The sequence below is a fragment of the Pinus tabuliformis genome, chromosome 3_2 (assembly GCF_031772625.1).
Source record: "Pinus tabuliformis cultivar Carrire ecotype Pingquan chromosome 3_2, CPIR1, whole genome shotgun sequence".
NCBI classification, from domain to species: Eukaryota; Viridiplantae; Streptophyta; class Pinopsida; order Pinales; family Pinaceae; genus Pinus; species Pinus tabuliformis.
In genome coordinates, this window is record NC_142302.1 from 689636128 (window position 1) to 689652911 (window position 16784).

The 16784-nt window shown below is 31.7% G+C and overlaps 1 protein-coding gene across 1 annotated transcript in view; it reads left to right on the plus strand.

Moving 5' to 3' along the window:
• The window catches only part of LOC149182512 (MADS-box protein SOC1-like), a 91719-nt gene extending 85726 nt beyond the window's left edge, over window positions 1-5993 (plus strand). The window contains exons 4-7 of the mRNA XM_089414582.1: window positions 5392-5438; window positions 5554-5656; window positions 5738-5779; window positions 5976-5993. Coding sequence (XP_089270708.1) covers window positions 5392-5438; window positions 5554-5656; window positions 5738-5779; window positions 5976-5993 — 210 coding nt within the window. The remainder of the gene's footprint in view (window positions 1-5391; window positions 5439-5553; window positions 5657-5737; window positions 5780-5975) is intronic.
• The last annotated feature ends 10791 nt before the right edge of the window (window positions 5994-16784 follow it).

Below are 16784 nucleotides of genomic sequence, written 5' to 3' on the forward strand. Positions count from 1 at the left end.
TCTTCCTCAATGACACTTGCCTCAAGGAATTCGACTTTGATGAGTAAGAGGTTCCAAATCTCCAAGTGGAAGCAAGAACCTCCAAGTGGAATCAAGAACTGACAGAGGGAGAGGACACTAGTCATATCTCAAGCTGACTCATCCTCTCTCCAAACATCTATATATGGATCTCTTCTCCATGAGATCTGGAGGCTGGAATTTTGTTATTGCAAAGAATTGCTATTGGTTTGAGATTGGAATCATTGGGTGCTTAATGCTTTGAAGGGAGGTGAAGATAGGAATTCCATTTTGCTGGGAAGGAGATGCTGGATTGGAGCCATCTTGGTTGTATCTCTTCCTGAACCTTGTTATTCATCAATAAAGCTATCTTGGTTTCTCCTATATACTGGTGTATCTTTGATGTATGATTGCATTAGTATGTTTAGTTTATTTCTAATCTTGAACTAGTTATGAATATGAATCTATGTCTTTGTGTAGTGTTCTTCTCTTGTGATCTTGAAGAGACCTGTTGAAGCTGGGCGAGCAAGAAGGCAAGTAGCTGGGAACTCCCAAAGAAAAGAGGAACTGGATCGAGGGACAAACGGAAGACACCGGTTAGTCCATCCATCTCTCTTCATTCTTAATTCATAAAGGAAGAATACTAGAATAGCTGTCTCTATTTGTTGCTAAGGCACTGTCACACCTTAGGTGGATAGGATCGTCCTGCATAGGCATTTTTCCCCACAACAATTAGATGTCCTCAAATGTGTAGATAAAATAATGAATTTCCCAAGTATGAACGGAAGATTGTAATAATTACAAATATTTTGAAATTTTGTTTTTCTATATATATATTTTTATTAATAATTAATTTGTTGGCATATTTTAACACTTCAAACATTTGAAATAAACACAATGGTCATACTTAATTATCATGTGACTATACCTTGTCGTGAAGGAGTCAAACTTCGTTTACCATTGCCTAGTGCTTTTTTCTCGACATACAATGACTCCTTGAGCTTGAAAACTAATACGCTTCTATAATGTCGCACAAAACACTATGGGTTTTCCATGTATATATCATCATCTAAATATCAATGTAGAAATGTTGTTTTAACATATAATTGCTTTAAATTCAAATCAAGCAAAGAAACCAGTGTGAACAAAATACAAACGGATACAATTATAATAACTGGAAAAAGGATTCCATGGCAATATATGCCTTCCATCTGAGAGTAAAGGATTTCATGGGAATATATACCTTGCATCTAAGAGTCACCTTCTATCACTAGTTCTATTTTATACCTTTCAATATTACTAACAATGCCTTTTTTCAATTTGTATACCCTTTTACATCAAACAACATTTCTATATCTATGAAGTTCTACTAGCTCCCAAGTTCTGTTTTTGCCCAAGGAATATTTTTTTCCTATGATAACCACCTTACCTTTAGCGTTATTAATATTATTTATTTCTTCCTGATAATAAGAAGATTCCCTATTGCTAGTAACCAAAGAAATTGATGAAGTAAAATCGACATACCTTTTAGGTGAATTTCTCGTATATGTAGATCTTCTTAGTGTTGGTCCTGTAATTTCCACACATTTCTTTTAATTTCTTCATGATCTACAATTTATTTATCATCAAAGCCTCAAGTTTTGTTCCATTTTCTCTATCAATATGGATAAATTCTTCACAATTAAAAATATTCATAAATTAGTAGCTTACCTTTTCACCTATCCATGCCTCCTCTAGGTTACCACCATCCAAGGAAGTTGAAGGCCCTCTATTTATTAAGTAAACAATAGTATCTATAGTATCTAGTAGAAAATTCAAGGGAAATCATGCATGCAATCTCATACTCTTTGCATGCTCCATGATTATCCTATTCATCATTTCTGACACACCATTTTCTTGCAATGTTCTTGGAAAAACCTTCTCTATGAATCCCATGATATAAAAAATAACCCTAAAGCTCCTTAGTACAATATTCACCTATATTATCTCACATGAGACACTTAAAAATAATTCTTATCTCATTCTCAACCAAAGCCTTCCATTTCTTAAGAGCATCAGATGGATCATATTTATTTCTAGAGAAATAAAGTCAATTTTTCCTAGTTGAATCATCAATAAAAATAACATAATAGTAAGAGTGTCTAAAATATGATATTTTTGTTAGTCCCCATATATTTTCATGCACAAGCTCCAAATTTTCAATCTTCTTTTCCTTTCAAAATCTAAAAAATCTAAATCTTTTTAGCCTTCCATAAACAAGATGTTTGGAGAAGTTTAAATTAACCTTCTACAAATCACACAATAGTTTCCTTCAGTGGAGAATCTACACCCAGTTCTTATTGATGTTCTCAAGCCTATCATGCCATAATTTTGTCTTTGATCTCATAGAAGCTAAAGCAATAGAAAGTTCATCGTTAATAGTACGTGAATACAATGTATATACCTTCTCTCGTTTTTCCATTCTCAAGGATCCTTTAGCGACCTTCCACGATTTACCTGTAGATGTGACTGTACAACCTTCACTTAGCATCTGCGCTATTAAAATTAAACTTTTCTTAAATCATGAATGTTTCACAATCATTCCTTTCCATTATATAATTCTATCCATACCTTACTCTTTCCCACAGTTTTACATGTTTCATCCTCGGTAAAATAAACCATTCTATAGCCACCTTGAGGTGTATGAAATTAAGCCTCATTGTCTATCAACCAAGAATGAATAATGGTATGTACTAAAATGATTAAATAATTTCTTAACACACCACCTGCTACATTTCTTCGTTATTATTCTCTTGTTGTTCGTCCCCCTTTATTCTTTTAGAGACCAACAATATTTATTCTTGGGTCCTTTCTTCCCATAATGATAACCTTTCAACCTCCTCTTCGATTTGTATCTTCCCTTCTTAGACTTTCCATGACTCACTAGGTTGTTTTCCCTCGCCCTTTGTCTTCCCCTTTTCTCTACATTCAAAGTATTACGTGGCATCAAAACTATTTTTCTCCATTATATTTCTTTGAAAGGATAACACGAAGAACATAATAAAACTTGAAAGTGTTTGAGCTATAGACAAAATAACTCACAACCATGACCAAACCATTCCATCTTTCTGGTAATGAGGATAAAATAAAATGGCCCCTAACCTTTTCATCATAGTTTATGCCTATAGAAATTAATTGACTGATGATTATGTTAAATTCATTTATATGATCAGAAACAAAAACACCTTCGGACATTTTCATATAAATAAACACTTCATACGAGATACCTTGTTGGGAGCTCAAGGTTTTTCATACAATTTGTCCAATATCCTCGTAAAACCCTTTGTTGTCTTTTATTTTGAAATATTGGAAATAATCAACAATTTCAAGCACCAATTTATCCAATATCCTCATAAAACCCTTTGTTGTTTTTATTTTAAAATATTGGAAATAATCAACAATTGCAAGCATAGAGATATTGTTCCCAATTTGCTTCTATTAATTATATCTAATTCTTCAAGTTTCATTATTTTTAGTTTCTTTGTTATTCCATCTAATGCCATAATTTTTTTCCTAGATATATAGTCTTCCATTTCATCCTCCATAGTTGGTAGTTTCCTGTTATTAAACTTCTTGACCGTAAAAGCTTCTTTCTCCATTTCTCCCACTCAATCCAAGAACCCTCCTTTCCTATGAGCTTTATCAAACAAATAAACCTTCTTGTTTGATATTAGTTAGGAATAAAATCACATAAGAAGAAAATATAAATGAATGAAGAAATAAAAATAGAACGAAGCAATACAAAGGAGACACTAGTATATGTGTTCACTCAATTTGGGCTACATTCATTGGGAAATAGGAAATCATTTGTTTTGTTCTATCCAAACAAATGAAGGGATTACAGAGTACAACACATATATTGCAACCTCCTCTTTCGTCTCTCCCATCATATTTTCTTTCTCAATTACAATGCTCTGTCATTAATATACAACTGCAATTTAATTCTCTCATAAAAATAAGATTTCCTTCGAGGGAGGAAGAAAAAACATAATGTAATATCTACTGCAATATATGGTAGCTAATGATAAACAATATAGAGTGATTGTCCAATTACAATAACTTATAAGAGTATTTTTCCAAAAAAATCGCTTTAGGGAAGATACCCTCCAACCCTACCCATAGGAGGCTCCATAGGATTTTTGTCACACCATTACCTCCCTTAGCGACAATAGTAAGGGGGCATGCCCCTGTACAGCCCTTGTCTGGAACTAGGGACCAAACATGCTTAAAAATAGTATCTCTAAATGAAGAAGATAATCATCGTTCACAACTAACAAACTTCTAGTAAGTGATTCAAAAAATTTATAAAAAAAATTCTCACTAAAGCATGAATAAATTCCTTCCGTAAAGGGACAACTTCCTAACTTTTCTATAAAGTAAATTGAGATACAATTATTATGATACCCACATAATATGCAATTTTTTTATTCATTTATGATGTTGAAATCCAATTATTATGAAAAGCATAAAGGGCCATCTTCAAAATAATTTTGAGATAATGACTTTAGACAAAAATATTATGCTATGTTATCTTTTGCTTTATATTATCATATTTCAATTTAAATTGAATCTATTTTGCTTCATACTATCATATTTCAATATAAATTGAATCTATTTTGCATTATCCTATCATATTTCAATGTAAATTGAATCTTTGCATTATCCTATCATATTTCAATGTAAATTGAATCTATTCTAAATAATTAGGTAGAATCTCACTTTTTAATATATTACAAAAAGTTGCTAGAGAAAAAAAAAACAATGTAAATTGAATATGTTTTTGCTTTATACTATCATATTTCAATCTAAATTGAATCGATTCTAAATAATTGGACAGAATCTCACTTGTTAATATATTACATAAACTTGCTGGAGAGAAAAAAAACAATAGATCATAATCTATAAGACAAATAATTTTAGATAATTATTTAAATATAGTCATTTACTTTATGTAAAATACCATTTTTTTATTAAAATTCCTTTTATTGAATATAATACTTTTTAAAATATTTCACATTTTTTTTTTTCAATATCATGAAATATTTCTTCCAATCTATGAAAATTGTACTCAGAGATATACAAAATGTGAATTTGATGTGTTACAGCTGGAGCCGTTGCATGATAAGATAAATATGTTGGAAAAAAGGAAAACGGTAAGACGATATATGGCGTTATACTCGTTTACTGTTTCGTCATTTATATGAAAGCTTATTTAAAAATTTTAATTTATTTTGATAGTTTTTGTCATGGTTGGTGAAAATTTGGAGTCATTAACGGTGAAAGAATTGGAGCAACTTGAAAAGCAATTACGTAAAATTTCACAGATATACAAAACGTGAATTTGATGTGTTACAGCTGGAGAAGTTGCATGAGAAGATAAATATGTTGGAAAAGGGAAAAAGGTAAGACGATATATAGCGTTATACCTGTTTACTGTTTCATCATTTATATGAAAGGTTATTTAAAATTTTTAATTTATTTTCATTTTTTTTTGTCTTCCCTTCTGATTTTTATGAGAAAGAACATGGTTGGTGAAAATTTGGAGTCATTAACAGTCAATGAATTGCAACAACGTGAAAAGCAATTACGTAAAAGCATAAGAAAGATTCGTGCTAGACAGGTAAATAAATTTAAGTGTAATTTTGTATTTTTCATTAAATTATAATTAAAGATTAATTTAATAAGTTTTTGTTTACTGCAGATGAAAGTATTTTCTCAGAGTTCCAAATTATTACCACACAAGGTACATCCAATATCTCTTTACTTTTTAGTAATATAATTTTATTAGCAATAGTCTATCAATAATTAAAATTTAAGTAAAAAAAAAAACATTTCGAGTTGATTAAATAAGCATGTCTCAAAGAAATGAAATTGAACGGCATCAGCAGGACATTATGATAACCAAACTAAACTTTTGCTGTTGTATTATTTTGAGAAAGGATGCGCTTACTCTGTAATTTAACTTGTTCATGGAATACATATATGTCAAATCCTCCAAAGTGAATCAAATCATTTTCTTTAAATTTCTAAATTTAAGTACACATAAAATAATGAAACATCGGTTTTACGACACCTAAAAGTATGAAACCTTTTGGAATCATATCTAAATGCAACACTATAGTGTTTTGCTAAGCTTTTAAAATTTGATGGGATAGGCATAAATCCTTGTTTGTAGGTGACATTGGATAGGCATAGATATTGCAAATACATAAATAGAAATAAAATTTCATAAAATAAAATCCATATTAGACGCAAAAATTTAAACTTTAAAAGAGGAAATAAATTTTTAAAAAACAAAATTGTTATGTTATTAGATTTGTATTTCAGAGTAACAATTAATTAAGTTTATGAGATCTGGATATTTGAAAATTTCTAAAAGTCTATAAATTAGAAAGATAAAACTAATGAAATATAGATATTTGGAAATTTCTAACAAAGTATCAAAACTTAATCTTTGTACATCTTTCCAAATCCAAATATAAAATTAATATCTTTAGTGAGGAATATAGACACCATCTAATATGAAACCTCTAAGTGTATGATATTTATAATTATTGTTGTCTCCTGTGCATAATGATTTGTGTGATATTTCCAATTCTGGCTGAATCTTATGGATAATGATTTAGAAGGAAATTTTCTCCCGACTATAGTACTCATATTAGGTACGTGTTCCATGGCATAAAACATGATACAGGTTAAGAAATTATTTAATAATTTATATAGTTTTTAAATATATATATATATATATATATATATATATATTGTAAGCTGAGGCGAGATTCTATATTTCTATTACTGGAAAAAAAGAACATTACATACATAAGCAGGTCTCAACCCGCCCTTAAGGGAAACCGGGTTTCTTGACCACCTGAAATTTTTAACTGCCATCCAAAAAAAGTATATAACCAGTCTATCTGTCCATGCAAAATATCCGTCTAATCTTACTATATTCAAACTGATTTTTATCTGAGTCATGATCAACTACTATATCAAAACAAAACTATAAGTAAAAACCTCCTTGCAGCAGCTCCATCTTCTACTGCTTCCTTGTATCCGGGTTTGCCTCTTTCTCTATCTTGATTCCCATACCGCTTGCCTGGAGTATCTTCATAATCTCGTCCATCTTTCTATCTTGCATCAGTAAAGTAACTTGGATATTTTTCAGCTCCTTTTTCAAAACAGGGATACCTTGAGCCAATTCAACCATTTCCATGGCCACCTGCTCCATTGCTTTGGCTAATAATCTCTTCATTCCCCAATAAACATGCAAAGATTGTTTATACAGGGACATTCTCCCTCTTGTATGCCCCGGGTCAGGCAGATACTGCTCCCAATCTTCCATTTCTGGATCTGAAAGCTCCTGCATGGCTTCTTCCTCTAATTGCTCAATGATTCTTCGAATATTCGGGTTCGTATCCTGATAATAGGCCTCTTCTGCCTCCTGCAATTTCTTCCTCATATCTCTTTTACCTCTTTTCCTTCCCCTGACCTCACTCGCAGCTCCTTCTTCATACTCTGATCGTTCACCCCTACTCCCTCGTCCTCCTCGTCCGCCAGATCCCCCTCTGCCTCTCTGGTTAACACCTTCCTTCTTCTGCCCTCGCGTTCCTATTCTCCTCCCTCGTCTGCCACCCGTCGCTTGTTCATCAGCTTCCTGGTCCTCTCATCTGCTTCCCGGTCTTCTGCTTCATTTTTATACTTCCTCCCCTTACCTTCTTTACCCGCCTGTGCTCGTCGAGGTTCCTCCTCCAAAATATAATCCCGTATATCATACTCATCCTCGGATTCATCTGGGATATTCAGGAAAATCTTTTGGGATTCATCTGGGATATTCAGGAAAATCTTCTGCAAGTTCTCCTCAACTTGACTCTTCCCTTTTGTCTTGCGACTAGCCTCCTTACTTCTCGTCCATCTTCCTATGTCTCTGTCTTGACCCTCTGCCATTTCTTCTACCCTCGTCTGCTCCAAATTCGTAACTCTCCCCCTCACCTTACTCTGATGCACAACTGGTTTCCTCCTTCGAATTGTTCAACTGCATGCATATCTTAACTTATTTCTGCTCGGCCAACTTTGCTTCTTGAAACTTCCTTTCTTCCTGACCTCGTCATTAATCCGCATTCCATTTGTGCTATCATAAGTGGAGACGATCGCTATCAGTCTGACAAATCCATCTCCCGTCCTCGGTACCTTGTCCCCGTTCCTTCTTGGGATGAGCATTCGTCCCTTGAGTTGATTAAACTTACCCTCCTTGACATTTAATTCATATGCGCGAGCCTGCAGACACTCTGAGCCATCATGATTTACTGTACTATTATCCCTCCTTACCATAATCAGGAGGCGCCTATTCATTCCCTTCTTGTGCGGTCGCTGCATTAAAATCCTGGGTTAATATATTATTTAACTCATTCCACCTTGGATCATCTTGTAATGATATCCAACTACCGTCCACTCTCCTGTCCGCTCCTCCACTTCCCCAATTAGCCAATAAATCAGCTGCACGGTTGCCATTTCTCAATACATGATTAATAATAGTATATTCGATCCTACTCAGCAATCCTTCCAGATCCTGTATTATCCCTGCTGTCCGCCAACTCTTTGCGACATGATCCCATCGCTTACCATCCCGTAATTTTCTCAACATATCTATCGTGATCCGGGAGTCTCCTTCAATTTCAAGATTCATATAACCATTTCTAACTGCTATTCGGAGTCCCTGGTATACTGCCCACAATTCCGCTTCATTGTTCGTCATCTCTCCTCCGAATTCAGCATACAGCCACCGTATTTATATTTTTGAATTTTATTATCAAATTTTCATATTAAGGCTCTAGGGTCTTTATGTTAATGGTTTAATAAACATCTACTATTAGTATATGTGTTACATTATTTAGTTCGATATAATTTTTTATTATAATTGTATTCTTCATCTCTTATATAAAAAATAAGGAGACCAAGTGTTATAAGGGTTTATAAGGGTCATATCTTGTATTGAGCATTGGATTCGATGTAAGCAAGGTTTCCCTCTTGAATTTTACCGATATTGGTTGATTTTTTTTCATTCTCAAAATATTTTATCATTTCCCTCTTCAAGTTGACCGATATTGATTGATTTTTTTTTCATTTTCAAGATATTTTATCATAATATTTTGTCTAAAGCATATATAATCTCAGCATTTTGTTCGGACAAACAAGCCATTTTGGCAATTTTTCCCTAAATTTTATTCTAGAAAGTTTTTGAACTTGATATTTTTAGGTGGTTGAGAAGAATTAGTATGCTACAAGTGGTCAAAATTTCATATCTTGATTCATATATATCATTTCGAAGTTAGGGTTTCTATTGATTTGTGATTAATTATGAAATTGTTTTTAAATGTGTCTTGAATGTATATATATATATATATATATATATATATATATAGTTATAGAAAATATTTTTTTTAGAATGTTGAGGAGATATAAGGAACCACTCATGGAATTTTTTTAAGAATTTGATGCACTATAATTTATAATATATAACTTATGGGTGTTTAAATGATTTTAGGAGCTTTAGCCTAGGTTAAGAAACTCATATATATATGTTCTGCCATATTCACATAAAATTATCATTCAACATCTGAAACTATGGTAGGGGAAGAAGGAAAATTAGAATTAGACATGGTTTTACCGTAACCTTTGTTGGTACCCCTTCATGTAGAATAAATAAAAAGTTACTTGCATACATAATCTCACTTTTATGTACGTTTAGGTAAATAAAAAACCCCTTAGTAATGCCTTAAACTTGATCTAAATAAGATATTGGGTTTCCTTGTGGTTATATACACCATAGCAACACTAAACGAGACCACTCTCTAGAAATTAAATAGTAAGGTAGCATGGTTAAAGGCACAGTTGGGCATCCTTAGTTATTGCACTAAGATATTAGGCTAACTACTACTAGTTGAACTTACATATATATTGTAGAGATATAGTACCTATTACTCACTGTTCCTTAAGGCCCAATAACTATTTCCATTGGATCCTAAGAATGTTCCAAAATTGATTTCACTAATTAAATTTTTAAAAAGATCATACATGATTCAACAAAAATATGATGATATAAGAAATCAACTGTATAAATTAGATATTCAAAACTATGAATTAAATGATATGTCAGTGAAGATGGCTAATTTGATCAATTCTCAAAAAAATAGAATGAAATATGGAAAATAAGATGGATGAAGAAAAACATCATATGGAAGGAATGTTAAAGCAATTGGAAACCAATATTGATGAAAAATAAGTAACAATTTGAGCGATCCCTAGAAAGGATTATAGAAGCTAAAGATGTGAGGCTCATAGAAAAAACAATAGTACTCATGTTGAACAAGTTTCCAATAGTAACGAAATTTCAAGGGAATTTGACTCCAAAAAATGCAGTTACTTATGGATGTTTTACGAACGGAGTGGAATTTCCAAAGGTTGAATTAAATAAGTTTGATGGAGTAGAGACCTTTACCTAAGTAAACTAAATAGAGAAATAATTTGAATTGGGAAAAATTTTGTTACATTAAGAGAAATAGCATGTGTACTAGACCAATTACGGAAAGTGAATTGACCCTATTAAGGGTATTAATTAATAATAACCAATACATAATATTCATAGAATAATCTGGGTGAGAAAATAATGTGAAAGCATGATTTCTCTATAATCAATTTTTAGAAAGAGATAAAGTATAAGAAATCATATGAAGTAGGAAGAAACATAGAATATGTATATCAACTCAAAATAAATAAAATGAAAAGTTTTACAAGGACCTGGTAGATTTAGGATCCTATAAGTGAACAATATTTTAGCCTTATACATAAATTATGTTGATTAAATGAAATATTGGCCACCATGCCTAAAAACCCTCAAAGGGGAGAACAATTTCATATTCAAATCTAAATTAACTCAGAAAACATTGGTGTTATGTCTCTTGAGGTACCACACATAGGATAGATAAGACTTATCAATCACATTCATGGTAGACAATCCTTAGGCGAATATGACTGACCTATAGGAAGGAAAACAAAGTTGATTATGGAGTTAGTTGTCGAATTTAAATTGCTAGAGATGAAATGGCATGGTGTAAACACACTCCACTAAACACCATACATACAACATATTCAAGATAGGGAGTTAAATATAAGAAAATAAAGAATAAAAACAAATTTGTGAAAATGACCAAGTGTTCGAGTGCATAATGTAGAAATAAAATATATACCTTGAAAGTTAGAGTTATATCATCCATCACCATCTCTCTATAATACCAATATAAATTCATTGTTATTATAGTATTTAAAATAAAGCAACTATATTATACTAGGAAGAAACTAGAGACATGAATAAAAAGTTGTGTATTATAGGTTTGAGTCTTAAGACTTGTGAGTGTCATTCTGAAATAATAGAGTGTTGTAATAACAATGATAATTCTTAATGGAAAAAACTATACGTTCACAAAAAGCTATATGTTCACATTGACAACATTGAACAATAAATAATAAATTTCTTTAAGAGAACCAAAAGTCGTGACCCCATAGGGACAATTCTAAATTAAAAAGCAGGAAGATAGAGGGGATTTGAAGCCTAAAAGCTATGACCGTGGCTAAAGCATGCACTAGTATCAAGTGAAAAAACCTTAGGGTTAACAGGGAAAAAACCTAGTTCACAATGTGATTAAAACCCTATAGTGAAAATAAGAAAAAATTGTTGAGATTTAAGAGTGATAAGGATGGTTACGAAAAACCCAAGGAATCGATGGAAAAGTAATGGTGTATTGAAACCATGATCAATTAGAATTCCAATATAATGTTAGAGGGATGGTCTAATAAAAATACCCTTAAGGACTAATGAATTATGAATAATAAATATCGGTACCATTGGAGAGATGAGGAACACAAACCATGTTGCAATGCCATTAAGGAAGTATGTACCTTGTGCCAAGTTAAATCCCATTTATTTTCTACAAATTTCCAATGGAAACAATAAATAAATTAGTAGAACAATTGCAAGAGTAAAGTGAGTTTGAATATAATGTAATGAAGTGTGAATTCAAAAACATTTACCTTTTGTCCACGAGTCCATAGGTGTTTCTCCATTGTGTAGACATGTCAACATTGGAAGAAATAAGAAAAACAATTGTAATAATGAGGGGTATTGTGGCAATAAAATCCACCGGAACACATAACAGAGATGATATCTTTCAAAATATCCATCGTTAGATTCCCAAACCAAATCCAAGCCATCGAAATATGAGGTAGGCATGGCATGTAATTCCATGTGAAGGAAGTTGGGATGGTTAAACTCACGGCCTATCAAATTGCAACCCATTTGTGATGAATGGCCTCCACAATTCAACTCATGTAGCATGTCAAGTAAGGGGTTTAACCCATATATGTCACCACCTTTGAAATATCTAAATTTCAACGAATTGAATATATATATATATATATATATATATATATATATATATATAATATTATTGTGTTCTAACTTATACATCAAACTAATGGGAATTACTAGAAGTACTAAAATATTTATCCCAACATAGTGTCTTTGTTGTAACATGAGATAATGGTGATATAAGGGAGTTATTTTCAATTAAAAATATCCATATGTAGGATAATGGAATAGGACAAAATCACATATTGAAGCAAATACTAATTAAGTGGAGAATAGAGGTCATCAAAATCCCATAGTGGAATTAATTAAAAGTTAGGGGGCTAAGTCCCTAACCCAATTTTATATAAGTTTAGCGTTTCAAACATAGGCTCTACCACTTTAGAATGAGTCATGCTATTTGACTCCTGAATGCGTTATATTGTAGCACTTTTGAAATATTTAACAAGAAATCCTGTTTTTATATATATATATATATATATATATATATAATCCTGTGTTCTAACTTATACATCAAAACTACCGAGGATTAATGGAAGTAGTACAATATTAATCCAACATAGTGTCTTTGTTGTAACATGAGATAAGAGTGATACAAGGGAGTTATTTTCAATTAAAAATATCCATATGTAGTATAATGGAATAGGACAAACTCACATATTAAAGAAAATACTCCAAGTGGACAATAGAGCTCATCAACAACAAGAAGTTTTGATTCTGGGATAACAACACATTCCACAAGTTCAAATTCAAGTGACACATCAAATCCAACTTTGGCAATCTTGAGAAGACAAATATTCATAAGTTTGAGTGATATTTATGAGAAAAATTAAGGTGAAAGAAGTGAGGGTTTGAATTCTTTTTTTTTCTTTATTTTAACATGTATATGATCCAATTAATTTTGAAGATTCCATTAAAGAACAAATATGGGTAGCAACAATGGATGAAGAAATAGATAAATAGATTCTATAGTAAAGAATGATTCATAGGAATTAGTTAATCTTCCATAAGGAAAAGAAGTCATAGATGTGGCATGGTTATATAAGACCAAAAGAAATGTGGAAGGAAGGATATAAAATCATAAAGAAAGGTAGGTCATTAAGGGATATAAACAACCTGGAAGATATTATGCTAAAACATTTATGTTAATTGCAATAATGAAAACCATGAGAATAGGTTTAGCAATGGTAGTGCAACGTATGTGGAAAGTATATCAAATGGACATGAAATCTAGCTTCTTCAACGGGGTATTGAAATAGGAAGTGTATGTAGGCAAGAAGAAAAAGTTGTTAGACTAAACAAATCTCTATATTGAATGAATAAAGCATCGTGCACATAGTATGGAATAATAGATTCATATTTGTCAGACAATGGCCTTAGCAAAAGTGATGGTGAACCTACTTTTTCTATTAAATAAAGTGTTGGTAAGTTCTCAAATTGTGGTTTTATATGTAGATGATTTAGTTTTCACAGACAATGTGGATCTTCCTATTGGTGATTTGAAAGAAGTCATTAAAAACGTGTCTGAAATATAAGATTTTGGGTTGTTAAGGTACTTTCTAGGAAAAGAAGTGAAACAAATGGAAGAAGTAATTTTTATTCCTAAAAAAAAGTATGCAACATAAATACTAAACATATTCAAAATGAAAAACAACAAGCATGCACCAACACTAACAACGATGGGTTTAAAATTGAGTAAGGAAGATTGTAGCAACAATGTAAATTTATCTCTATACAAAAGCATGGGTGGACACTTGGTGTATTCAACTAAAACTAAACCTAATCTAATGTATGTAGTGATTTTGGGTTCTAGATTCATGGAGAATCCAAAGGAGACACAATTGTTAACAACTAGAGAATTATATGGTATGTTAATGGAACTAATGGATATTACATTTTGTGTACGACATTTAATGAATTTAGGCTAGTTGGATATACTGATAGCGATTGGGAAGAAAGTGTAGATAATAGTAAAAGAACATCAATCTATGTTTTCCATTTGGGTTTGGGAGTCATTTCACAGGTTTCCAAAAAACAAATAATTGTTTCTCTTTCCACAAGCTAATGTTGAGTATGTAGTAGCAACAGGGGAAACTTGTCAAGCAATCTGGATAAAGACAATGTTGAAAGATGTAAGATGAACAAAAAAAATAATGATTTATTGCAACAATAACTCTACATCTTATTTATCCAAAATTTTCATTTTCATAAAAGAAATAAACACATTGACAGAAGGTATCATTTTATTAGCGAGCTTATCGATAATGCAGAAATTGTTTTGGAACATTATGGATCTCAAGTTCAATATTTGGACATCTTCACTAAACCATTGGAACATAAAAGTTGTGTTCATCTAAAAAATAATTTAGGCATTGTGAACATTAGTAGCTGCATTTAAGGTGGAGAAATAGAAATAATCCCAACTACCCCATTTAATGAATATGACCACTCCATTCCTAGAGTAGAAAGAAAATAACATCTCTTCCCCATTCTTGAAGTAGAAAGAAAATCACGTCTTAGATTTTTTACCTAGAGCTGGAGTTATACCTAACTACTTTTCGACCAGCATACCACTTTTCATCTCTACAAGCGACGGGTAACAAACAGTCAACATTCGTAAAGTAAAACTGAAAATATTAATGCACTGTTGGTATGGTATTTTAATGTATGGGTTAAGTGAGCAATGCATACTTAAATTGCATGCAATTAACATGCATACTGCTCAACGTTATGATTTACTAATAGTTAATTTGTGTATTTCCATGGTTTTATGTTTTATTATATAATTTTTTAGCTGCACGTATAAGGTGGAATGTGTGTTTTAATATTTGCCTATTTGAGATTTTTCATCATAGTGTGCCTAAATAGTTTTACAGTGTAAAAAAGGAGTTGTGATAATGTTCTATAGATTTTTTTTTTTTTTAAGTGGGTGAATGGAGCTGAAGCCTTCGTCTTTTTAGTAAAATGTATTGTCTCATGAAATTAGAATCCGGAAAATATATATTGTTGCATGTTTCATTTTTACAGTTAGTATTTCTCTGGTATGGATGTTACTCTCTTTTACATTGTTTTGTTTTGTATCTTTTATCATTTTTTTTCATGCTATTGGAGTTATAAATAAAATACTTTACACTATTTGAGTTATAAATAAAATATTTGGATGTATTTTATCTTGGACATTGGATAAACCAACGCTTTTCATATGTTTCGCCACATATGCTTAACCATGTCTTGTGAATCTGTTAACTCTAGTGATGCATCTATTTATTAACACCCGCAGGTTTATTGTAATGAAAATTGTGATTCAAACAAATTTATCAGAGCCATGGGGGCTTTACTCAATGAACCTATGGCATAGCATGTGTGTTCATGGGATACTAAATAATACCCTTAATCTGACTACATATTGGGTAATACCTCTAAAAGCCACTATATTAAAACCCCTACGAATATGAACCCAATACACCTTCCCAATTTAAAATACCCCTACTCTCACCAGATATTGTAGGTACCCATTTTTCATTAACATATTTTATACCACTTTATATTTATATCCCTTTCTTTTCGTTAACAATGGTAAGAAAAATTTGCACCTAGAAAGAATAACCGAAATACTAGGTAGCTAAATGTTTAGTGTTTCAATAAAAAAGAGCTAGATATAAGTTAGTTTATTTAAAAATAAATATTTTGGAAAATCTAAATGGAAAATACATAGATTTGAACTCTCAATTGCATCTATCTTCTATTGAACACTGAAAAAATACACTACAATAATCCAAAATGAAACATCAATAACCAGCACAATGGCACACCTTTCATTTTGCTTATAGAATAGGAAGAGGGGAGAAAGTACAATGAATATGGACACATGAAAAAAAACTATCTCGTCAGACTTTGTTAAATCATAGCCCTAACCTGATCGCCTAGTGCACCATATTTGCATTGTAAGGGTGCCAATTAAGTGTGTCTTTATCAAAATATGATCTAAAGCATGCAAGCATGCCTCCCTTCCTTGAGATTTGTTTCCTCTACTTAAGATGGAAATTTCTCATGCATAAGTATTCTAATTGACTAAGGATCTACACCCTCTTAGCAAGAATATATCATACATGCTAAAAATAGAAAAAGAAACGCTTTAATAATATAAAATATTTATCTAAAACTGAAATAACATCTAAACTGGAATTAACTGAAGGTGTGACATGTGTGTCCTTAGCATGCATGCACTCTCTTCTAAATGAAATTTTATTTCAGTGTCTCTTGTGTATCATGCAAAGTGCCCCTCTACCAAAAAAGTTGGTATCATGTTTCCTTCACTTTTGTTGAGCAT